The sequence below is a fragment of the Heterocephalus glaber genome, unplaced genomic scaffold (assembly GCF_053883595.1).
Source record: "Heterocephalus glaber isolate CG9 unplaced genomic scaffold, H.glaber_assembly_v1.0 deba00001606, whole genome shotgun sequence".
Taxonomy (NCBI): Eukaryota; Metazoa; Chordata; class Mammalia; order Rodentia; family Bathyergidae; genus Heterocephalus; species Heterocephalus glaber.
In genome coordinates this window covers 40,678,084-40,703,106 of record NW_028258377.1, presented here as the reverse complement: position 1 = coordinate 40,703,106, position 25,023 = coordinate 40,678,084, and the positions used below count along the sequence as shown (strand labels likewise).

The following is a 25,023-nucleotide window of genomic DNA, read 5'->3' as shown; positions in this document are numbered from 1 at the left end:
GGGCTCGCAGCGCATGCCGGGCTCCTTCCAGCTCTCTGTGCCAGAAGGGCAGTGGCCAGGGAGGCCACGCCTCGGACTGGTGTGGCCGGGCCTCTTCCTGTCCCCTGGAGAAAGTCCTCCTTGCCAGCCTGACACTGTCTTCCACGGCTGCCAAAAAAACATGGAGGGGGACGCTAGGAACGTTGCTCAGTGCAAAGGCCCTGGCACTCAATCCCCAGAACCCAAACAGAAACACGTTCCGCGAGACCTTTGTGTGGCCCATGAGTCTGCAGGTCACCATCCCTGAGTGTCAGGCGAGTGGATCATGTTCCCGATCTGCTGACGGTGGCATCGGCCGAGGCTCTGCCCAGCAGGGAGGGCAGGAAGCAGGTGAGGGGACATCAGGAGTCCAGGGCTTCTGAGAGGAGAGGAACAGGGCAGGCCATGAGCAGGGACGAGGACCCCAGCAGCCTCGGCCATGAGACCCTGCCGTCACCGGGCTGTGGGAAAGACCCTTCCCACGAGCTCTCCCAGCAAGGCGGACGAGCCCTTAGGGCAGCGATTGTCCTAGGAAAGCCGAGTGTCCGAGGCGAGGCCCTGGGCTCCTGGCCCCCGGCACCTCTTGGCTGTGAGCGGGAGCAACCCAGGCCTCCTCCCCGGGCGGGCAGCCGAGGCAGCACTGAGCCCCCAGCCCCTCAGACCGTCTTTCTTTCCCAAGTCATCTGGCTGTTGCTTCATTGCTCCCATTTTCTGGTGCCTGCGACATGTCTGTGAAAGCCGTGCTAAACGGCTGGGTGCAAAACGCGCTCCTGGGCCAGGCCGTGCAGGACCAGTTGAGGTCACTTTCTAGGCAGGGACCCGGCTGGTCGGAGCCCCGCCCCGCCCCATCCCTCCATGGCTCCTGGCCGCGGCATCCACTCCGCAGCGGGGACCAGTCAAGTGCAGGGACCCAGCGGAGGGGCTGGCCTGGGTGCTGCCCCTCCTGCCACCCGCCCACCTGCACCTGCGCACTGAGTGCTCTCTGCCTGCCAGGCCCCGAGTGCGGCAGAGGCCCAGCCTGGGAGCTGCCCTGCTGGTGGCTGACAGCGTGCACACGGCAACACACGGGTTCCGCTGTGACCAACTGTGTCAAGAGCGTGGAAGGCTGGAGGCGCGCACAGGCGAGGGGACATCTGCGGGGCTCTCCTGGGCAGTGGTAAGGAAGTCGGGCCCCGCTGGCCACAGGAGCGCGGGGGACGTGGCGATCCTGAGATCAGAGGGGGCTGGCACTTTGGGGAGCGGAGGACAGTGACGGAGGTCAAAGGCTCCGGGAGTTTGTCTCCCCCACGGAGGCCCTGCGGAGTGGTGGGCGTGCTGCAGTCCCTCTGGCTGGCGGGCTCAGCGCCCAGGGTCTGGGCAAGAGGTGTGGAGCGTGGTGTGGAGCCTGTGTCAGGTGCCCCCGGAGCAGGGCCGGCTGGGGAGGCACAGTGCTGAGGGCGTCTGTCCCAGCAAATCTGCGGGCGCCACCTGGAGGCCACACCCGGGATCTGAGGGCACACAGCCCGGGGCTGCTTCTGACTGGATTTACACACGCACACACGCACACACGCACGCACGCACGGAGTCCTCACTTCAGAGCGCTTTCTGCCACACCGGCTTCTCCCACACCCCTTGTTAGTCCCCAGGTCAGCCTGCAGGGTTCTGCCCAGGTCAGAGTCAGATGTGGCCCCAGACAAGCAAGCCTTTCGGAGCCTCAGTTTCCTCTCCTGTGAGATCCACCTCGTGAGGCTGCAGCTGGAACACAGGAGATGCCATGGGGGAAGCAGGCAGCGGAGCCCCCAGGACGGCAAGCACTCGACGTCTCCTCGCCCTGCGCCTCCTGCCTGGCCCTGGGCTCCACTGTCAGACCCTGTGCTCTCAGAATGATAAGCCCGCTCTGAATGCAGCAAGAGCTGCGAGGACCGGACAAAGACACGGAGGTTTTTCTGGCTATTTTCAAGTTCATGTACTGATTTTCTGACTGATTCTGCCATATACCTATATCCAGTGAGGTGAAAGAGTCCACGGTGGAAGTGAGTCTTCCTGCCTCTCCTGTCTTCCAGCCATTCAGCTCCCTGCCCAGAAGCAACTCTCATAAAGACCTTCTTGTGTCTGTATCTAGAGATGTTCCATCTCTATCCAAAGAAAAGGCTACTGATTTTTATTAGTACAAATCACTTCACTTTATGTACATCACTTCACACCTTTTTAAAAGCATAGCATAGTATAGAGATATTATCAGGGATATACAGAATTATGTCTTGTTTGTGGCTGGATAATATTCCATTTACAGCTATACCATTCTTCATTTAATTAGTACCTGTGCTGTTTCTAATGTTTTTGCTATGTGAAGTGGTTCTCCAATGAATATTCTGATATACTTGGCCTTTTATATGTATGTTAACCTATCTACAGAATAATGGCAATTGGCAAGTACATCTGAAATCTTTTGGGGGGGAGGGCAGGGCCAAGGTTGGAGTCCAAGGCCTTGTGCATGCCAGGCAAGCACTCTATCCCTGAGCTACACCCCTAGCCCTACATTTCGAATACTGTATTGACAAGGATTGCCAAGCCGCTGTCTATAGAGAATGTGCTGGTTTATCTCTCAGCCTTCCTGCCATTCACATGCTAGTTCACCAGATGTTTTTTCACTTTTTCTAGTCTGACATTCCTGTGAATTTAACCTTCATTTCTATTATTATGAACATAATAAGGATTAGATTCTGAACTTTGTTCTTTTAAGGGATGCTTGTATTTTCTGTCCTGTGACCCTTCCATTCATATCTTTGGGCCACTTTTCCATTAAGCTGCTGATGTTTTGAAAAATGCCTCATTTTTCCATGATGTAGACCGCCTGTGGGAGAGTTTTTTGGGTTTTTTGTTTTGTTTTGGTACCGGGGATCGAACTCGGGTCCTTGTGCTTGCACAGCAGGCGGCAAAACCTCTGAGCTAAATCCCCGGCCCTGTGGGAGGGTTTTATACCAAGGTGTCAGCCTGATGCCATGAGTAGATGGACTTCTCCCAGCTTGGCCTGTTGCTTTGCTTGCAAGGACTTTCGCCGTGCAGACTTCTGGCTCCGCTGTGTAGAGTTCCGGTTCGCCGACTGGAGCGGATTTTCTTCATGACTTCTGGATCATGAACGTATCGGCAAAGCTGCCTTTCTCAGGAGTCACAGAGGACTCTTCCCACTTTTCCTTGAGGAGTTCCTGATTCTTTTAAACCTGAAAATCTCTGGTTCCTTTGGAATTTATCCTTGCTTGTGCTGACTCATAGGTCGGAGGTCACTTACTCTTGGGAAGGACCAGTCTTCCTACTGCCCGCCTCTCTCCCCCGCTTCCAGGGCTGCCACTGCAGGGGCAGCCTGGGGAGCCTGCCCATGGGCTGGGGAGGGCAGATCTCTGCCCTGAAGGAGAGACTGAATGTCCGCTTTTGTCCGAAGGACAGTGGCTCACAGGAGGCGGCATGGCTGATGCGACCTGCATCTGGAAGACACCCTATGCCTCCTGGGGCCAGGATGGCACTGGGGCAGAGGTGGCCATGTCTGCAGCTGGATCTGACCGCTCTTGCTGTGGCCTCTGCCCCTGGGGCACAGCCCCTCTCCAACGTGACTTTCGCTTAGTTTCTGTTCATCCTTTTTCCTCCTAAAGGGCCTCTGTACTGGTTTGTTTTCTTCGTAGTTGGTGTATGGTGGTTGTACAGGTTTGTGGGGTCCACGGCGATGTTACAGTCACGTGGGGTAATGAACATATCTGTACCGTGAACATGTCATCTCTGTGTTGTGTCATCCAATGTCCTCTCTCCTGGCTGTTTTGAAATGTACAATAGATTGTTGTCAACTGTAGTCATCCTACGTGCTGTAGAATACCAGGACTTAATCCCCTCCTGACTGCTCTCACCAGCTGCTATCTGTGTCCCTCCCCACTCCCCTCCACCAGAGAGAGAAGCCCTCCACACACTGGGCTCTTGGACCCCCCTCTCCTCCACTGAGCTCAGCCTCGCCCAACCACCACAGCCTTGTCAGCAGCAGAGTGCTCACAGTCGCCGTTGGCGCTGGGCTTGGCGGTGCACGTCTGCAGTCCCCGCTCCTCGGGAGCCCAGGAGGTCCCAGCTTGGATCACAGCCTGAGCCACTTAGGGAGACCTCACCTAGAAAATGATCTCCACTCACATGTTCCAGCCCTGCCTCCCTTCCATGTCATCTGTCTTCCGACCTCAGCACATCGCCCCTGGCCCTCCTGTGGGAACTCCACCCCTTCAGGCCTCTGCTCAGTGGTGGTCTCGTCTCCACGACCTCCACCCTGAGCTCCCCAGCACAGCAGTCCCCGCCCTGGGTGCCCCGAGCCCCCTCCACAGCACGGAGCTCATCACACTCTACCTTGTCTGTCTCCCTCAATAAGAAGGAAGCTATAGTAGGACAGGATCTTTGTTATTTTCACAGGCAAATCCTAGGAGCCTGAAACGGTGATGGGCAGCGAGCAAGTACTCGGTAATTGTCTGGGAACAGTGGAAACCGAGATCGGTTAGGAGGCCACTGCTGTAGTCAGTGCCTGGCAGTCTCTGGGATCGGGGTTGTTGTGTCGGAGGGAGTCAGAGAATGGATTCCAAAGCAAGAAACTATTGGCTGTGCACGGTGCCACACATGTGTGGTGCAGCTACTCTGAAGGCTGAAGTAAGAGGATCCCTTGAGCCCAGGAGTTCCAAATCAGTCTGAGCAACATAACAAGACCCTCTCTCAAGGAAAAAGAGGAGAAGAAGGAGGAGAAACAATAACGCAAGAATAGCTCAGGGAGGGAAAGCATGTCAAAGGCAGCCTCTTGCTCTCTGGCTCCTTAACCAGATGAGCAGCGACCCCCTTTAGAGACCAGCAGCTAAGGAAGGGGAGCAGATCTGTGGGGAGAGGGCCACAAGTGCAGCTGTGCTGACCACTGAGGGCTCTGCGTTGTTCAAGGGGCAATGTCAAGTCAGCAGATCAGAAGGGAGTCCAGGTGCAGAGGCACAGTGCAGGCTGGCGATGCACACTGCGCTGTCCTGAGAGGGAAGCACAGTGAGGTCCTTGGAGGAGACAGGAGAGTAGATGAGCAGGGCAGAGAACTGAGGAGAGGGCCGTCCGGACCTGAGCCCTGAGGAAGCTTCCTGCATCAGCTGGACGGAGGAGACTCAATCAGTGATGAGACAAAAGGCCAGGGAGTAGGGGGTGGGACATCTGTGGAAGCCTCTGAAGAGAGCGCTCAGAACTCTCAGTCAGAAGTGTGGATGCTGCCTCCAGTAGCAGGAGGAAGAGAAACAGGGGCTGGGTTGTCAGCATGGGAAAGGCCACTGGGCACCTTGGGGAGAGCTGCATGGGGGAGGGGTGTGATCCAGATCAGGGGTCACAATGAAGCAGAAGACAAGGAACCCCAGCGAGAGAGGGTAAACACCCCTGGGAAGCAATCTGGCTATGTGGGAGGAGGCCAGGATCGGGTGGTAGTGAAGGAGGTGTCTTAGTTACTTTCTCTTCACTGAGACATGATACCTAATACTCATAAGTTAAAGGAGGACAGGTTTATTTTGGCTCACAGTTGGTAGAGGTTTCAGCCCATAGTCCGATGGCTCCAAGGCAGGACAGCATGGCAGAGGAGAAACAGTCCATGGCAGGGTAACAGGAAGCAACAAGAGATCAAGGGGGAGGGAGGGAGATAGACCCAGGCCACACCCCCACTGACCCACCTCCTCCAACCAGGCTTCAGCTCTCAACACCACAGTTAACTATAAACTCATCAGTGGGCTAATCCACACCTCCATGTTCCAGTCACCTCCCAAAAGCCCCAACTAGGAGCACATGAGGATTTGGAGGACATCAGATGTAAACCATAACAGTGGAGAAGTACCAAAGAATGGGTTTTCCATGGAAGCATTAGAGCATGTTTCAGCACACTTGGGAAAGACCTGCTGGAGGGGGCAAGCTCAGCTGTGCCGGACAAAGAGGGTGCAGTGGGTAGAGCAGGACTCCAGGGAGGTGCAGGGGGCTGTAACCGGAAGTAGACCAGCGCCTCCAAGCTAACCTGAGGGGCGTGCAGGCAGGCATGTAAATCTAGTCCCTGAAAGGTGATATTAGCTGGGTGTGGTGGCACATACCTCTATTCCCGGCACTCTGGAGGCTGAGGCAGGAGGATCGGAAGTTCAAGCCCAACCTGGACAACTTAGTGACTTAATGAAACCCCGTCTCAAAAATTTTTTTAATTTTTTGAAGGGTTGGGGACGTAGCTCAGTGTGAATGCCCTGGGTTCAATCCGCAGTACAAAAAAAAAAAAAAGGAAAGAAATGAGGAAGGTGAGGTAGTCTGACCACAGCTGTTCCTCTGTAAAACAGGAAGCATGGTCACCAGCTGCAGGGGAGTGTCGGTGTCCGCACTGCCCACACCCATGTGCCGTCCTTGTCAGTGTCATCCCTCCCTCCTCTGCACACTGACCCCAAGGGCCTCCTGGGCACCTCCTCCATCACCACTGCCTCCCTGTGGGGACCCCGATGCAGTCTCCAAGCCCTCCCAGGGCCCTCGACTACTCCTCCACACAGCACTCACAGTCCTGCCGCATGGCTGTTCCTCACTGGTGCCGGCTCCTTGGGAGCCCAGGGTCTGCCAGTCCCTCTCCCCGTGCAGGCTGCCCGCACCTCCCTGCCCCTCCCCGCCCATCAAGGCTTCCCAAGTGTCTGTTAGCCAACGACCGCCATTCTGTGAGACCTGCAGGCAGTCAGGGCTTCCTGCCGTGCACATCCCTGGTATCCACCGGGACTGCTTCCAGGAGCCGCAAAGATTAAGTCCCTGACATAAGTGATGTACAAGTTGCGTATACCCTGTGTGCTTCCAGTCACCTCTAGACGACTTATCCAAGTGCTACCCAGGCAGCTGGGTATTGTGTGAGGGCAGTGACAGGAGAAAGGTCATATGAGTTCAATGCAGACAGTTCTCTTCCTTGCGTTCCTGAACCCCAACCAGTTGAATCTGTGATGAGAACCCAAGGTCCGGAGGGTGGGCTGTCTGTCCGTCCACTCTCCAGCCGCGCCCCAGGCCCCAGGCACATGCCCGTCCCTTTCCCAGGACTCTCTCCCCAGCCTCTCTCCACCAAGAGAAACCAGCCACCCCCAAATTCCACGGACAGGACATGTGGAGACTGTTGTCACCACCCACATGAGCACCCCTTGAGCCCAAGGTGGCTCCTCTCTCTGCCCCATGGCTGTGGGGCTGTCACAGGAAGCAGCTGTGACCCCGTCAAGCCCTGGTGAGCGAGAGGCACAGGCCATGCTGGGGACGGCGAGGGGACTTCTGCCCTCCTTGCTGACGGTGGTTTCTCTGCTTATGTCTTGCAGGTCCTCCAGTAAGTGTCCCGGACGGCACTCCACTCCTACAGATAAGACACTGCTTTGTTCTCTCTCTGTTGCTCTCCCATGAAAATATTTTTTGGTTAGAGAGGTGTACCCTTTAAAAAAAAGAAAAAGAGTTTAAGCTGGGGATGTTACCCTAGTGATAAAGTACTTGCCAGGAGTGCATGAGGCTGTGGGTTCGATCCCCAGCACTGCAAGGAAGGAAGGAAGGAAGGGAAAAGGAAAGGAAGGTGGGCAAGTGGGCACCCGTGAACACTGCGTGCCAGTCAGGGCCGTGTTACATTTTAGCTGGGAGGCGAAGGTGAGCACAGAGCCCCGCGGGCTTGGCTCCTCTGGGACGTCCTGCAGCCCTTTCCTTCCGAGAGAGCTGGAGAAGTCTGACTGCTCCCCACCAGGCCTTTGCCTCAGCTTAGTGTGCAGAAGCCCCAGTTTTTAAGTGGCCTGCAGCTACTGATGTTTTTAACTCACAGGCTTTGGTAGAATGGACTGTGGAGGCGGCAGTGGCCCCAGGAGCGAGCCAGGCTCGCCACGCCGCCTGGGGCTTACTTGGGTCAGACTGGTGGGGCCTGTGGGCCTCGCTGACCTGCCTGAAGGTGCTGGAGGTGGCAGCAGAAGGAAAATCCTACCGCACTTAAGAAGGGCGTGGGGCAGCCAGGTGCGTGGCACACACCCGTGATCCCAGCCGCTCGGGAGGCTGAGGCAGGAGGACCACAAGTCCCAGGGCTACATAGGAAGTCTGTCTCAAAATAACATCGTTAAAGGGCCACGGGGGTAGTCAGCGGTGGAGCTTGCCCTGAACGCTCAAGGCCCGGGCTGGATCTCCAGTGCCGGTGTGGGAGGGATGACAGGAAGTCGAAGGGGCCCCTGCACGTTCCTTGGCCAGCCAGAGGGCCTTTGGATGAGGGGATTGTCAGAACCCCGCGTTCTCCAGGGCCCAGGACGTGTCTGCCTTTGATCCTCTTGGCAGTTTTTCAGAACCCGATAAATCCCAATGAATCCGTTCAAGAAGCACATTGACAGCTGACTTGAGCCAAAATTAACCTCCCAAAGGAATTCTTTTCCAATGAGCCTTTTTGTGTTTGACTTCCACTTGCCGTGATTCATTTCTGGATCGGCACCCTTTGGAGTCTGGGCTTCTCCACGCATGTAGCGCCACGCTGAGCCCCCAAAATGCCCAAGCCCACACGAATGTGTCCATGTCCGGGCCCGAGCAGTCTTTCCTAGTAGATGGTTCCCGGGTGTCCACGGAGGCGCCCGGTGTGAACTTGCTGAAATGCGAAGCACTGAGGGCTGTTGAGTGACTTTTTAAAATTTTTTGGCTGTTATGTTAAAATAGTAGATGCCCTAAACAAATGCAGAGATTCCCCAGCTGCAACCGGCAGGGAGCCTGAGGAGGGCTGGCTGAGGGACAGGGCCCGGCGGGCACTGCTTGCTGCAGGCCTGGCCTTGAGGGGGACAGAGAAGCACCACGGCAGCCAGTGTGCCCCAGGGGGGAGCAAGTGACTCCTCCAGGGCCCTCGCGGTGCCACGAAAGAGCCCCACGCCCCCAAGAGGTCTGTGCCATGTGTGAAGTCACGGACACCGTGTGTGCATGTGCCCAGGGCCCCCACGGCCCTCGGCCTGGCCCCCAAAGGCGGGAGAAGGGTGCTGTGTCCCCAGCCACAGGAGTCCCGCATCCTGCTCTTAGTGCTCTGCCCACCCTCAGACACTGCTGCCAGCCAGTCGGAGCTCGGAGGGGAGGGGTCGCAGCCAGCCAAGATCTAACTGTTGCCATATGGTTTTCTGCCGAAAGTCTGATTATTAATGACATATTAATCACCACAGGGACAATCAGGACGAGATGGCTACCCGGTAATTTGTCATTTATTTTTTGCTCTCTTCGCCCTTTCCTCTTCAGCCGACTTCCTTCCCGAGCCCTAACTGAACTGTCTCGCTCCTGCCTTTCTCCTCTCTCTGCGGGGCTGTGTCTTTCCGTGGCGGGGATTGGCGTGGGCTCCGGGGCTGCCTGAGGCCAAGCGAGCAGTGTCCATGGGCATCTCAGAGGCGCTCGGGCCCAGCAGGTCCGGCCCAGCCAGGGTGTCGGAGCAGTCACGCCTCCTGCCCAGGCTCACCATCTAGGCCCCAGATCACGTCGGGAGCGGGGGCATCGTCACCTCTCAGACGTAGACACCACGTCATCCGGTGGCAGGAAGGGAGGGGCCCTGAGGAGGGTGAAGCTGGTCACAGGGGCATCCAAGGAGCGGCCCCCGGGCGGGCAGATGTCTTCCATGCCCGCGGGCAGGAAGCTCAGCTCTGTCAGGGAAGAAGCACGCAGCCCACGGGGCCACCACTGTGCCCAGCACCCTCCACTTTCTGACTAGGGGGTCAGCTCCCCACTCCTCCCACAGCAGCCAGCTCTGGGGGAGCAAGGCCTTCCGCCGGGTATTGCAGCCTTCCGTGTGCATAGGGAGGAGCTTTCCAGAGGAACTTTCCTCCGGGCTGATCTCGTTAGCTCACCTTCTGGGGTTTTCTTCGCAATGCTTTTAACTCGGTGGGTGGCATCATATACTACACAGCAAATGTAAAATATTGGAGGTCAGAAATGCACTCAGCGCCTAACCTACAGAGCGTCTCAGCAACACGGCCTGCAGCCAGCGGTCTCCCCTCGTGTTCAGAGGTCGAGGCTGAGCCCAGCATGGTAAGAGAGGACCAGACCTCATGGCGCTGGCCAGTCGAAGATCCGACTCAAACACTGAAGGCAGTCTCTGTGAGCACACACTGCTCTCGCGGCCCCGAAATGCAAAAAGTCCTAACCTGAGCCCTCGTTGGCCAGAGACCTGCAGGCCAAGTGTCCCGAGGGAGTGCGGGAGGGGTGAGTGATTCCTTCCTCTGCCCCATGCCTGCCCTCCTCCCAGGACCTGAGGCTGGCACAGGGTGGCTGGTGCCTCTGGGGTGACAGCAGGCAGAAGCCTGGCGTGGAGCTGAGCAGCCAGGGCTGGAATCTGTCCCTGCTGCGCCCCAGCTGCGGAGCCCCCAGAAACCCCTGGGGTCCTGGGCCTTGGGCTTCTTACCTGTAACAGAGGACAACAAAGTCCCTTCCTGGGGGACTGGGACTGGGGTGAAATGAGGCCATGTATACAGCACCTGGGACACTGTGGTGACAGGAAGCAGAGGTGGCTGGTACTGGGCCCTCTGTGTGACTGGAAGCCAGGCAGGGACAGAACTTTTGTCCTCAGTCTGGCCCAGAGAAGGGGCTCTGGATGCCGGGGTCTGGGGACAGAGACAGCTACATATGGAGCCCAAGCGTCCTCTGTCGTGAAGCAGGGAGTGTCCAGGCAGGGAGCAGTGTGGGCCCCGCAAGGGTCACGTCGTTTGCAGGTGCCCTGCAGCAGCCCCTCGGATCCAGGGAAGCCCCAGCGTGCCAGGCCCAGTGTGGGGTGTGGGGACCTGTCAGACCCCCGAGAGCTGCTGTCCCGCCCACACTGGCCTCTCCTGAGGCTGCTGGACCCAGCCACCATGCAAACCCCAGTCCAGCAGGCGTGGGCCCTGTCCCTGGTTCAGGGCGTCTGTGTCACCAGCATTCAGAGCAAGCTGCTCTCCCGTGTGCCCCGGCACCCCATCCAGCTCTGCTCCGTGGCCTGTCCCTTGCATGAGACACACAGGATGGGGCCAACACCCTGCTTGGCTTCCCCTGCAGGAGAGAAAGCAGTGGAAGGTGGACTTCCATAGGGCCTGGGGCCACGTGTTCTGAGCTGAGATTCCCCTCAGCCTCTGGAGACCGGGGATGCCCCAAGAGTTGGGGTGACCGCCAAGTGCTAAGGAGGCTGGGACACCCAGAGGCCCCTCGTGTGCAGAGGACACGACAGGCTGCAGCTGGCCAGGCACGTGCAGACTCAAGCCAGCTATGCGGCCCTGGCAGGCTGGGCTGGGGTGACCCCGCCTGCAGGGGGCGGGGTAGACAGGGTGCCTCAGAGCCCTGCATCCAGCCAAGGGTCTTTTCTCTTCACTGAAGGCCTCAAAAGAGATCGCCCGACCCCACAGTGTGTTCTCGTACTGAAAGGTCATGCTGTGCCCCTGCAATGTGCTCGATTACTGTGATTAACTAAATGAAGTTTTTTCTTGTGGCCCTGGGCATAGAACCTGTGGCTTCATGCATGTCCGGCAAGCCCTCTACCACTGAGCTACAACCCCAGCCCCAACTGCATTTTTTTTAAAGGAAAACTGGAAGGCGGGTGGGGAATCATTCTGACACACTCAACATAACTTTACAGTGTTTGAAAGAAGACAGCTTTGAGAGCGCTAGTGATAGAAAAAGGGTTTCTTGGTGGTGGTGGTGGTGGTTTGGGTTTGGGGAATTTGTTGTTCTTGTCTTTGTTTCTTAGGTTTTGTTTTTTGCAGCTTAGTAAACTTCAAGCCCAGCCTCAGAGAAGATTTTTCTTTCTCTTTGTGCCAGATCTTTGCTTCCTAAGGGGAAGTAAGAACAAGGAAAGAGGAGGCCGAGGTTGCTCTGCAGACAGGCCCACACGTGCAGCCGGCCGCCTTGGGCACAGGGGGCCCCTCTGCCGGGCAGGCTGGCCGAGATGCTCAGGGCTACAAGGGCAAGGGTCATTGGTCCCTTCCCACACTAAACAAAGAGCAGCCTGTGCTCTCCACCCAGGGGCTCCCTGGCCACAACGTTCTGGTGACATGAGAGGCAATTGTAAAGCATTTGGAGAATAGAGAAAAGCACTCAAAAATAAAAGGATAGAGCATCGGCCACACTGCCGCCCCAGGTAAATGTCTCAGTATTTATTTAATCTTCAAGTGTTGAGGGTGGCACATTCGAGGCAAGTGCTCTACCACGGAGCTACTGCCGCAGCCCTGCCTTCTCAGTATTTACAGGGTTGTTCTCCCAGCATTCTTATATGTGAGTTTGTTTTTATATTTACTGGCATAAAGACAGGAATACAAGGGACATGCTCTCTTATTGCCTTTTTCCTTTTTCATGAAAATCCTTCTACTGGGCCGGGGATTTAGCTCAGTGGTGCCATCGCTTGCCTCGCAAGCGCAAGACCCCAATTTCAATCCCTGGTTCCAAAAAAAAAAAGGAAAAGAAAATCCTTCTACAGAGCCAAGCAAGGTGGTGCATGCCTGTAATCCCAGCACTCTGAGAGGCTGAGACAGGCGGATTGCAAGTTCAAGCCCAGCTTGGGCAACCTATCAACTTAACAAGATCCTGTCTCAAAATTAAAAATAAAAAACAGAGCTGGGGATGTAGCTCAATGCAGAGGCCCTGGGTTCGTCCTCCAGTACCAAGAAAAAATCTTATATACTATAATGGCTACATATGTAGTAGTTAGTCATAATTTTTTTAACCAGTCTCCAAGTTATATTATTTACATTGACAATTCTCATACTTACAGTTGACATTCTGGGAATAAATGTAGGCTTCAAATAAACGTCTAGAAGTTGAATGGCTGCCTCAAAGGGTTTGCAGTGCTAAAGCTTTGCTGAGTGCTGCCAAATTGCCCTCAGGAGGAGCTGCTAATTTACATTCCCACCAACAGCATGTGAATGTGTCACGCTTCTCCAAGTCCTGGCAAACTGTGGGTATGTCATATTTTAATTTATTTCAACATAATAAGTTTTAAAATATATTAATGCATGTATCTTGTTTCAAATTAGGGCGTATTTGCATTAAAACTAGTTTTGAGGCTTATGTAGTACTGCCACCTTGTGGTAGATTCTGGAATTGCAGGCATAGCGCTTAAAGACAAAACGGGCCTTCCAGAGCTTTCAGATCCCAGTTGGTCCTAGTTGGGACACAGACAACAGGGAATTATTGGACAGGAGGGAATTCTGAGCTCAGAACAGTAGGAATCAACAATGGGTCCTGCAAAGGAGCATTGGGCATGGCACTCCTGCATTTGGGGACAGCATTGGCATTTCTGTTGATAGTGATTTTGCAGCATCTCATGAATTGGAGGTTTGGCTGCCCCATACCATGCCCCAAGCTGCACACAGGATGGCACAAAGATTGGCTGCACTGTCATGGCCAGTGGATGGCTGTGTGGGCAGGAGACTGGCGTAGGCTGACCAGCAGCACATGTTGATCTACTCAGCAGTGTCTCGTGGCCCCTTTATCCTCTTCTAAACTGTCTTCTAGGGCGGAAAGACTTGTCTGTCCCATGGGGCTTCATCTGGTCCCTACACAATTTTCACAGGAAACATTAGATTTTCTCCTTGTTGCCTGTTTCCCACGTGAAAATCCTTGCTTTCATGTTTAGCATTTTGAATTTCTTTCCTCTTAACGCTGACCTTTAATGACTTTGTGGTTTATTTTGCCCTTTCAGAAGGCAGTGGACACATTTCTTGAACATAATGTAATGTGCTAAAAAGAATAAAACAAGGAAGCTGGGCGTGGTTGCACATGCCTGTAGTCCCAGCACTTGGGAGGCTGAGGCAAGATGATTGCCATGAGTTCAAGGCCAGCCTGGGCTACATAGCAAGACCTTGTCTCAAAAAAAAAACCAGACTCAAACAAGGATGTGAGGGGTGTGCTGGCTAGGTGTATGAACAGGTATCATTTGGATTAAATAATCGAAAAGCTCTTGGCCAAAGATGACATTTGAACTGAAACTTCAATGGTGAAAAGGAGGTAGCGATCTGCAGGGTGGGGTCCCCTAGCCAAGGAAAAGGCAGGTTCTCAGGTCTTGCATTTGGAAGGAGCGTGTGTGTCGGGTGTCGGGATGTGGCGATGGGCGTGGTGAGCAGATGGTGCGGAAGCTCGGGAGGCCTGAGTCAGTCCTGGGGGCTGCGCAGAGGAGAAGCGCAGTGAGGCTGACACGAGGGGTTGGGAGGCCCAGGGGTTGGCTCTGCTCTGGGCCCGCTTGTCCTCGGGGCAGCTGCTCACCGCTGGCCCCTCCTGGCCTCCTGTGGGAACAGCAGAGGAAGGGCACATGGCCCCTCTCCGCCCAGCCTGCCAGGTGTCGGGAAGCAAGCGCGAGTCCTTGCTGCTTTTCCAGGTGGCTCTGCCCCCACCCCAGTGGCACCTGTCTCCCGGGAAGCTGCTGTTTCTCACCCGCTGCCATTCTGCCCTGTGGAGAGGAAGGAATCTGGACTCAGCAAGGGACTGAAGCCTGGGGTGTGCTCCACAGCGGGGCTGTGCCTGGCCCATGGGAGGCGGGAATCACCTCATGCTCCCACACCTGGGTGCCCTGGCGCGAACCGCAGGGCCTCCGTGTACCGCACTTTCCCATGCACAGAGCAAAGCTTGAGGTCTTGCTTGCAGGCGTGTTGCTCAAGGGAAGGGGCCCAGGTCTGTGAGGTGCAGAAATCCCCACTGTCCAAGCTGCTTCCTGGGCGCACCCACCTCTGTTGGGCTTCTGGCCACAGACAAGGGCCACTCATCCACTCAGCCCGCCCTCTGTCCCCAGCTGTGTGCAGAGTCCTCCACACTGAGCTCTTCTGGTGCGGCAGGTGGGGCCACAGCACAGCCAGGCAGGGCTCGTAACCTCCTGGACCCGGGAGGCCTCTGGGAGAGGTCATTTGAGGCAGACCAGGAGAGGCCGTTCCACACCGCATGCACAGGCACAGGAGCACATGTGCTGGGGGCTTGGTGGCCAGGAGCTGCCGTGGTCGGGGACTCAGACCTGAGCCGTGGGCAGGGAAAGCGGGGAAGGTGATGCTGAATAGCCGAGGGACAAGCACCCCCGCCTGCCTGGTGGAAGGGTTTGGAAGCCGTGGGAGGCCCTGCATCCACTGTGCAGGTTTAGCAGCCCTAACAAAAAACCTGAAATACTCTAAAATCTGAAGCCTTTGGGGCACTCTTGTGATGCCGTGGGTGGAAACTTCCACAGCAGACCTCCCGGTCAAAGTCCACGGGCGCTGAAATTATTGTCTAACATTGTCAGGTATATGAAATGTATATGAGACACAAATGAGCTCTGTTTAGACTTGGGTCCCATCGCCAAGATAGACAGACAGATAGATTGACTGATTCTAAAATCCGAGGAGGCTTCCAAAATCTGAAACACTTCTGCTCCCATGGATTTCAGATATGAGACACTCACCCTGTGCATGGAACGGGACGCCGGGCCACAGGGCGGGTGGGGGGGCTTCTGAGAGGGCGGCAGAGTCCTGCACTGACAGGATCCAGTCAGAACTAAGAAGCGGCCCGGGGCCTCAAGGGCCCTGAACAGTCACAGCGCCTCACCCGGCCTCTCCAGGCCCCAGCACATGCACATCTGGCAGAAGTTGCCGGAGCCCAGGGATAGGGCCTGCACACTGTCTCCGGCGTCAGTCACCGGTCACCGACAGTTGCAGCCCCAGGGACAGTGTGAGCTCTGAGCTCAAATGTGGTCTGTGAGACGGGCCAGCCTGGGACCAATTTTGAAATGAACAACTCAGTTGGACTGTTTGGAATTAATCAAGTGAACAAAAAAGGACCACAGAGCACCACACATCCATATGCTTTCTTACACTGTCCCAGTTCAAAAACAGCTTTGATTGTAAAAATGTAATTGGTTAAATGATTCATCTGTAATACACCAAACTCATCTGTTTTTTAGATTTCAACATCCTCCATCCTCTGACCCCTGCAGGGCTGCTCCCCAGCCCCCAAATTCCAGGATGGGCTGAAAACAGACTTCCCAAGGCCTTGATAATAGCCACCAGATTGGTGCTTCGGGGAGGCTTCATGGGCACCTGAAGGGGCTTCCACCCCAGCCTTCCCCCCCAGGGCTTACAAGACCGCAAGGGGCAGGTACCCCTTGGTCTCCTGTCCCCGACTTCCCTGAGAGGGCCCCATGTGGAGCAGCCACGGTACAGGAAGCAGCCACCCCGGGCCTGAGCATTACTCCCACTTCATGTGTCCTGTCCAGCGCTCAGCACCCTCCTGCAGTGGCCAGCCCTGTCTACACCTACAGCCCCAGCCGGTCAGCCAGCAGGCACGGGCTGTGTGAGGCCGGGCAGGGGAGGTGGCCCTGTGCTTCAGCAGCGGTGTCCTTGGGGCTGGGTGCTGGCTGGCATCTCCTCACCTCCCAGGCAGTGAAGTGCTCCACACGCTCAGCCTGAAGGAAAGAACAAGCTCAGAGACCTGCACAAGGTCGCTGGGCCACGCACTCGAGAGCACAGTCGTGTGGGCGGGGAGCCGCTCTGCCCAGCCCGTGCCTGCCCATGCCGTGGACAGGATAGGCTCTGGGTCCCCACAGACTGTGTGACCCCAGGGGCCTCCTGCCCATGAGCCTGGGCCTCTTAGGTGACCCCGAGGAAGCCGCGGGGACAACTGGGTTCAGGGACCATTCCTGCCGCCTTGGAGGTCACTGTGCCCAGCACGGGGAGCCCTCAAGGCTGAAGGAGCCACATGGGGCAGCATCCCCAGTGCCAGTCAGCCTCATCGGCCTGGGCCACCTGCAGCGGGACAAGGATGCCCTCTAGTGCTCACAGCTGCACACCTGCACAGTGGGAAATACTAGGAGGTTCGGCCCGGGGACGTTCCTCGCACAGTGCTGCCACATTCTCAGTGTTCGAGGCACCTGGGCACAGGGTGGGGTGGAAAGAAGTATGTGCAGGGGTCCTCACCACCTCAGAGGCAAGTGGAGAGAGAATCAAAACTGTCGTGAATCTGGCCTCACCGTGAATGGGGTCAGCCCCAGGAGGACACAGGATGCTGTGCGCCGTGGAGCCCAGGGTCGGCCCTGGGGGTCAGGGAGAGGAGGGGCACACGGGGGTCACAGGTCCAGTAGGTGCTGATGACTGGGGCGCAGGGAGCACCTCCAGGTGGCGTGGCCAAGGTGGGCCCTACTGGTTCGGCCCGTGGCTGGGCATCCAGCCTTGTGGAAGTTAGCTGCCTCTGTCCACTCTGGGTGCACCCCTGAACACCTCCCAGGGCTGAAGCCTGAGGCCTCGCCTTCCTGGCCGCATGGAGGCCACGGACACAACTGAGACAAGGGTGCCAGGCAGAGGGTTGCACCTGTGAGTGCTGGGCTGACGCAGAAGCTGCACATCCATCTGCTCGGCAGCGGTGAGCTCTCCTCCCTGAAGGTGCATGTCAGGCTTGCACGGTAGCTCCCCACTTACCAGCACCTCCTCGGGCTCCCACTCTGTTCACCCCTCCCTTCTTGGACAGTGCTCTTGCCCCTCCAGTGTGGAAGAAGGTGCTCAGGATGTGCTGTGCCCCACCAAGTTCAAGCCCACTCTGGACAACTTAGCCACTTAGTGACACCCTGTCACAAAATACATAAAAAAGGGCTGAGGATGTAGCTCAATGGTAGGGCATTTTCCTAGCATACTCAAGGGCCTAGGTTTGACCCATAGCTCTGCAAAAGAAGAAGAAAAAGAAGACAGAGAGTGTGTCATGCTAGGTCTGCTCCATTCCGTGTACCCATGCACCCCCGGGCCCAGCCCAGTGACTTGTTCGGCCCACCTTCCTCTGGCACCAGCATGCTGAGCTCCGGCGAGCCAGTCCACCCCACGACAGCCGCCTCCCAGAGGAGGGCATGGGCTGCAGGATGTTGAACAGCTCACCCTGAGGGGTGCAGGGTGCGCATGTGGCCCCAAGACGTTCCCTGTTCCTTAGCTGTGTGAGAAGCAGGGCACAGAGGGAGGAGGTGGGGGTCAGGAGTTCAGGAGAGCCAGTGCAGAGCGTGACTCTCAGCATGGACTCGGCTCCCGGTGCTTTATGGGGTCAGCCAGGTGAGCAAATGGCCGGATGCAGCACAGCACAGAGTGGTGGCCATGGCTGAGCCATGGCCTCTGCCCCATCTGAGTGAGATGTGGAGGTTCAGTCCACACATGGTGCTCATGCCATCTTCCGATATTTCCAGAAAAGCTGGGAACGCAATTCTGCACCAGCTCTCGGGATTCATAAAGGTTCAACCAGCCCTTTGCCCATGAGTGCCACTGCCCAGCCTCAGTTGTCTGTGAAAACCAAAGAGGATCACGTCCACCCTGCAGCCCAGGCAACATCTATCAAGAAGGCAGGTCCAGCTGCCGTCCAGCACCTGCTTAGTGTGCCCCAGGCCCTCAGTTCCATTCCTAGCACCAAAAACATGAGGGCTGTGAGGCGGTGCCCAGTCAGGCTGCTGGATGCTGTCTCTGTCTCGCTGTCCCCAAGTGCCCAGCATAGGATTCAGGCCACACTGTGACCCTCAGCCTCTGGTGACACCACCCAGTCACAGCCTGGCCCCCAGTCCCACCCTAGCCTTCCATAGCCAGAGAAGAGTGGCCCCTTCAGTCCCTCCACCCCAACAGGAGCAGCTTCTCCTGATGCCTGACAGGGTGGCCGGTGTCTCTCACTAAACAGCAGTACTGGGTGGGTGGGTGGTTTCAGCCGGTATCTGTGATCAGGTCACAGGCTGAGCGCTGGAAGCATTGCCACCCCAGCGGGGATGTGTGACATGGACAGGGTGTCATTGCTTCCAGCTCACATGGCTACTTGCTGGCCTCTGGGCCTGCAGAATCACACATCTGAGGCAAGAATAATAGCTAACATATTGAGTGCTACCATATGCTGATGCTTCACGTATGAATTCATTAATGAAGGTACAACTGCTTCTCCAGTTTACAGGTCGTAATCAATGAGAACTTGCCAGACAGAAGAATATGGAGAAAACCCAATAAATTAGCAAGCGAAAAAGAAAAGAGGATAGCTTGACTACTTCTCAAAGAAAGCAGAGGGACTCTGAGTTCATGCAACAAAGCAGAAGGCAGCTAATGAGAAGAAGTCTATGCAAACCGGAGAAAAATAACGCCCAGCTCTGGGGACGTGGGTGCTGCTGCCGACTGGTGCATCACAAGCTCCAAGATCGGGATTCCTTAGAATGAACAAGCATTACCTTCATTATAACTCATCCTCATAAAACCATTTACCCCAACAAAAAAAGAATCACACAGCTGAACGGGACCTGGGAGACTTTCTAGGGCAGGGGTACAAGCAGATGGCCTGCAGAGCAGGCAGGTTACCTCACCAGGCAGCCAGCCCAGCACAAGGGGGGCAGGAGTGGAGGCCATGGCTCTGGGCAGTGCCCAGCTAGGAGAGCAGCTGGCACACCAGGCATCGCCAGGCAGGCATGGGCCGGGGACCGGGAGACCTTCCCCTCTCGAGAAAATGCCAAGCCCTGGATGTGGATGGGAAATGTCATAGTCTTTCAACTTTGCAGCTGATTCAGTTGGTTCTTATTTTGTTTTTTAACTGCATGGACAGAATAAAATCTGGATGCAGGAAGGCAGTTTCCAACCCCAGCCCTCACTTTCCAAATGAGCAGAGAGGGGCCTGGGGAGGCCCTGTGTTGGGGAGGGGCAGGCACCTGGCCTGGTGCAGGCTCTCGGGACCCTGCCCAGCAGTGCCTCTAAGCTTGCTAGGAGCTGGGGTGCGTGGCTGAGTGCAGAGTCCGTTCTTGATAGAGCATCCCAGATCCTAGGATCTCCAGGAAGAGTTCGGGGCCCAGGCTGCAGCTGGGCTGATCCTGAGCTTGGGGCCTCCCTTCCTGCGCCCAAGGGCAGCAAATCCAAATTGAACTGCATGGTGCCGACCCACGGGCGGGCCCTAAGAAATCGGGCGGAGGCTGGGGAGCCTCCACACAGGAACGCAAGCTTCCCAGGCTGGGACCTCAAGCCCCAACAGCCTTGTAATTTGATGAATTGTCAACATCTGGGGCCTAATTACAAGGCCCTGACCTGATGATCCTGCTAAGCCCCACATCCAGGGGCTTCGGCCCAATGCATTTCAAGGGCTCCAGTCCCCAACGGGAGCTGTCAGCAGTAATTACAAGCAGAAAGCAAGACAGTCACTGGGCTGCAGCCCGCTGGGGCCTTCGCTCCTGCCTGCACGAAAACACAGGCAGACTGTCCATGCACTTCAGTCTCCAGGCTGAGCCATAGTGGAAGGACAAGTCCAGGCCTCGCTCCCACCCTTCCTGCCTTCATCTCTGCCTTGATCCCCCTGCAGGGAGCCGAAGGGCTGCCTCAGCCTTTGCCAGAGTGGAAGACCTGGCCAGGCACTTGCCGAGGCCCCTCTGGTGTGCTCACACTCCCCAGTGGGGCGCTGGAGGGAGAGTGGTAGATGTCACCGGAGGCACAGCCTGGCACCCCACTGCCCCTCCAGGCCCAGGCAGACCCCCCTTCGTGTCGGCCGCCTGCCTGTGGGGCCACGCGTCCCTCAGTCTGGAAGAAGAGGGTATGAGAGAGACTGAGCTGGGACCAGCTCAGACTTGTCACTGTGGAGGGCGGCGTGGCCCGCATTTTACAGCGGAGGCAACTGAGGCTGGGTGCGCAGGGCCCTGAAAGGCGGGCACCTGTGCAGCGCGGGCTCTGTCTGCGTCTCCCTCAGATGCACACAGGCCTTTATTTGCTTCTCACACATCCAGAAACAACCCCCAGCCGGCTGGTCTCGACTTACAGCAGAGCGAGGCTTGTGAACAGCTGTGGGTTTCAAGGAGGGCAGAAGGCAATGAAAACCTCTGGTGGATTCCAAGGCTTTGATCAGGCAGGGCCTGGGCTGGCAGGATGGGGTGCGTACAGTTGAGGTGCCGCCGTGTCTGCAGAGCCGGGAGCTAAAGGGATTCGAACCCAGGCCTGCCGGCCCTGGCCTTCGCCGTGTGAGCTGCTTGCTAGGAAGCCTCCTCAAGCTCCTTCCCTTCTTGCTGCTCTTGGAGAGGTGAGGGGAGCAGCAGCTGCTGGAGCACCCTGCCGTCCGGGGCAGGGGCTGCTCTGACAGGAGAGACACCCTCAGCCACCCGCTCTGCCGGAACCAGCTTGCTGTGCGCTGCATGTTTGCACCCTGCCCTGGCCCAGCCTGGCCGCACCCCGGGCCCCTCTGTACCTGGCTGGGGCAGGCCCACCCCAACCTTCCCCACGGAGTCTGACCCTCTCTCCAGAGCAGAGCTGGGCTCATCTGCACGCCAGCCCTTAGAGCCACCCCTTTGCAGCTGCCTACACAGCCCGGAGCCTCTGCTGCTTTGCTGAGACTCAGCCGGCCTGGGATGGGATGGGACAGGGGTCTGACCTCCTTGGGAGGCACAGAGTGGAAAAGGACTGAGGCCAGGCTCGCAGGAGAGATCGCGCCTCTCAGGGTGTCTCGGTGTTTCCCACGCTTCCTCCACCACGGGTCTCTCTCCCAAGCACGCCTGCGGACACTGCAGGCCAGTGCGCCCTGCGGGCCACTTGGGGAAGGCAGTGTGCCGTGAATGTGCGCGAGGGCCTGTCCTCCCGAGTGTCACAGCCAGGTCCTCTTCTCACCCAGCCGCCCTGGGACAGCGGGTGATCAGAGTCCCGCCCTGGGGTGGCAGAGCAGGTCCACCCGACTCCAAAGCAAGGCCATTCCTCTGCCACCTCAGAGGTCCCTCCTTGGGGAGCCCCAGGGGCCCTGTGCCCCCAGCAGCCTCTCTATGGTTCAGCCAGGGACCCAGACAGAGAATCCCTTCCAAGAATTCCTGACAGCTTTCTTGCCCAGATGTCATCCAAGCTAGACCCAGACAGCGGGGCATAGAGGACGTCTGCAACCCCAGCACTTTGGGAGGCCAAGGCAGGAGGGTCTTGAGTTCAAGCTCAGCCTGGACAACTCAGTGACTTAGTGAGGCCCTGTCTCAAAAGAAAAAAGAAAAAAGACCTGGGGATGTAGCTCAGTGCAAAGGCCCTGGGTTTAATCCCCAGTACTGGAGGAGGGGGGAAAAGATGGGCCTGGAGCCACCTCTGCCCACCAAGGCCACTGCTGTGGCCCAAAGGCGGGTCCCGGCTCCTTTTTCCTGTCGCTGCTGACATGTGCTGACATGGAGTGCCGGTCACAGCAGGACCGCCATCCGCTCCTGGCCCAGGCACTGGCAGAACTGGAGTTGCTGCCATCAGCCCTGCATGGGCCCCGCTAAGAGTTCTGCTTATCCCACACCCTGCTCTGCTCTGCAAACTCTGTTTGCTTTTGTTCGGTTGGTTGCTTGGTTTCTGTTTTATCTGTTGCTTGTTGGGGTGCTGGGCATGGGAACCAGCACCCAATGCATGCTGGGTGAGAACTGCACCCCCGAGATACATCCAGCCCTGTTATCCTTTTTAAAACCCTGCATCCTGGAAGCCAAATACAGGCAGGACCCTCTGTGGGAAACTTGATTTCGGTCACTTAAGGGCCTTCTCACCCAACCACGGTGACCCACCAGGGACGGTCGCAGAGCTGGCAGGGAGTAGGGTCTCGGGAGTGCGCTTGCTTAGCACAGGAGGCCCTGGGCTCATCCACAGCAGCACGAAAAAGACAACAAATTAAACCAACGGAGACATGCAGGAAGCGAGTGGGCGTGGCCAGGGCTTTGGCCCTGAGCTCTGCCTGGGCAAGGTCTTCCCGTCCTCCAACCTCAGTTTTCTCTAAGAAGCCAATGCCACCGACCTCACAGGGTGGCTGGAGTGACTGAGACTGAGTGTGGGGTCACGATGAGCTCCCAGAAGAGGCCCAGGCTGGGACTGGGCCCCGTGATATTGTGGCAGCCAAGAGGGCCTGGCCCTGGCGAGGTGGTCGGGCAGAGACACTGTGCAGGACACGGCGGGAGAGAGGGGGAGGAGGGCTGGTCCAGGTCGTGGGCCTGTGGGCCCCAGGTCCCAGTGCTCAGGAACTTAGCCCACTAGGTCAGCCTCTGGTGGGGCTGCACCTGTGGTGGCACCAGGCCCAGCCCAGGAGCCCCAGGACTTTGGAGTGACCCCATGACCCTCTACTGGAGCCCCAGCTGAGCCCGGGGCATGGTGTGACATCCAAACCCTCAGCCAACCTGACGCTGGCGGCCGGAAACACTTAGACCCCAGCCTTCTGAATTGCCCTGGTTTCCTCTGGGGGACAGAGGGACCAAGTGGCAGAGGCTGACCTGGCCACAGACGGCCAGGGAGCGCATCGCCGGGTCCTCAGAGGCACCGGAAGTGAAGGACACTCCAGGAAGGCTGGGAGAGAGGCCAAGGCCGAGCTGCCCTGCACCCCTCAGTCCCTGCCAGGGCCCCCTTCCCGCTTGCTGGGCTGTTCTCTCCGCCCACCTTGCCTGCCCCTCTCCACGCACATGAACACACGCATGTGCACACACACGCGTGCCCACACACGCACACACTTCTTGGAACCAAATTCCCACATGCTGCTTCTCCAAGCAGCTCTCTCCATTCTGCCCTGGGCCAACCCAAAGCCAACAGGCCTTCTCCTGGGATTGCGGCCAAGGCACCGGCTCGCTGGGCAAGTGCTGTGCTGCTGAGTGATCCCCCTGCCCTCATGCACAAAACTCCTTAAAGTACTGCAGAAAATGACCTTGAGACTCACTGGGGGGGAGACGAACTTGGGGTGTAGACCTGGGTGCTGGCCCTGCAGGATCTCGCTATGAGCAGACACAGGAGGCTGAGGATCCCTGGCCTGAAATGCTCAGGCCCACAGGTGTTTTGGATTTTGAAGCTTTTAGCTTTTGGAACATCTGCATATACTTAGTGAGCTGTCCTGAGGGTAAGGCCCAAATCTAGATACAAAACTCGCTCCTGTTTCACGTCACCTGGAGGTACTATGTGTGCAACAAGGATTCCCCTGGACGAGGTTTCCCCCATGTGCCCTCGTGTTGCCACTCAGAAAGTTTTGGATTTGGAGCATTTCAGAGTTTCAGATGAGGGGCATTCAACGTGTATTCCAAAACTTAAAAACAACCCAAACTCCACACCACTTCTGATCCAGGTGCCTCGGAGGAGGAACAGGGTCTGCGTGTGTCTGCGCATGCGTCGTCTCCAGGTTCGCCTGGCAGCAGAGCACGCGCTCGGCGCCAGACCCCACTTGAGCCCCGGGGCCTCGGGGTCAGACCCTTGCCTGACCCTCCTGAGGAAGGCTGGTGCAGATCACACGCTGAGGGTGCAGCAGTTAGAATGCGTGTGCTGGGGAGTGGCTGGCGCGGCCTGGCGGGGGTGCGGAGCGGCCTGGAGCGCTGGGTGGAAGAAGAGGTAACCGGGCGGCAGAAACCAACATGCCCGAAGGCTCCTGGCTCACAGCGCTGCTGGGGTCAGGAGGGAAGTGCACAAGGGAGGGGGAGGCCAGAAACCGAGCCTCCCGTGAGCTGCCCCTTGTCGGCCTTGCACAGCGGGCAGCAGCAGGCTCTGGAGGCAGTCGTTCGGTTGCCGGCCTTCTGCAGGCCCTGTGCTCAGGCCCTGCCTTGTGTTAGTTGGCAAAGGCCACAGCCACGCAGGATGCTCATGGAACCTGCAGGACTCCAGTTACGGGTGACGGCGACTCCCTCAAGCTGGCTTACGGGGGAAAGCGTCCTGGCCCACATGTGGAGGGTGCTGGGCCAGCTGCCTTCATCCGGCCTCAGTCCTGCCTTTCCCTCTGACTCTCGGCTTTGCTTTCTGCTCTGTTGGCTCTTTTCTCAAGCCGTGGTGGCCCGCAGAGCTCCGAGCTCGCCCTCACTGGGAGAAAAGAGCCCTCTTTCCCCTCTGGATCACCATTTTAAGTCCCAGGCATGATACAGCTCAGTTCCGGTCCCAGGCTCCTGCCTGACGCTAGGACCTGGGCCCCCCAGGAGCCCTGCCCAAACAGTTGGAGGTCTTTAGAGAAGAACTGGGCCTTGTGGTCAGAGGAAGGGATCAGCCTGCCGCAGACCCCGCCCCCAGGCCTCTGGGCTCAGGACAAGCTTCATGTTTTGTTACTGAATAATGCACTGGGGGCATAAGACACAGAAGATGTCATTCCCATGGGTAACCTTTGCTTTCTCTCATTTTC

The 25,023-nt window shown here is 57.3% G+C and overlaps 1 protein-coding gene and 1 pseudogene across 1 annotated transcript in view; both read left to right on the top strand.

The window, feature by feature from the left end:
• The window catches only part of Col23a1 (collagen type XXIII alpha 1 chain), a 272,540-nt gene that overhangs the window by 226,428 nt on the left and 21,089 nt on the right, over nt 1–25,023 (top strand). The window contains exons 4-5 of the mRNA XM_087195002.1: nt 7,341–7,348; nt 9,180–9,206. Of these exons, the coding sequence (XP_087051128.1) occupies nt 7,341–7,348; nt 9,180–9,206 (35 nt within the window). The remainder of the gene's footprint in view (nt 1–7,340; nt 7,349–9,179; nt 9,207–25,023) is intronic.
• On the top strand, nt 18,840–25,019 carry LOC147823029 (small EDRK-rich factor 1 pseudogene; annotated as a pseudogene).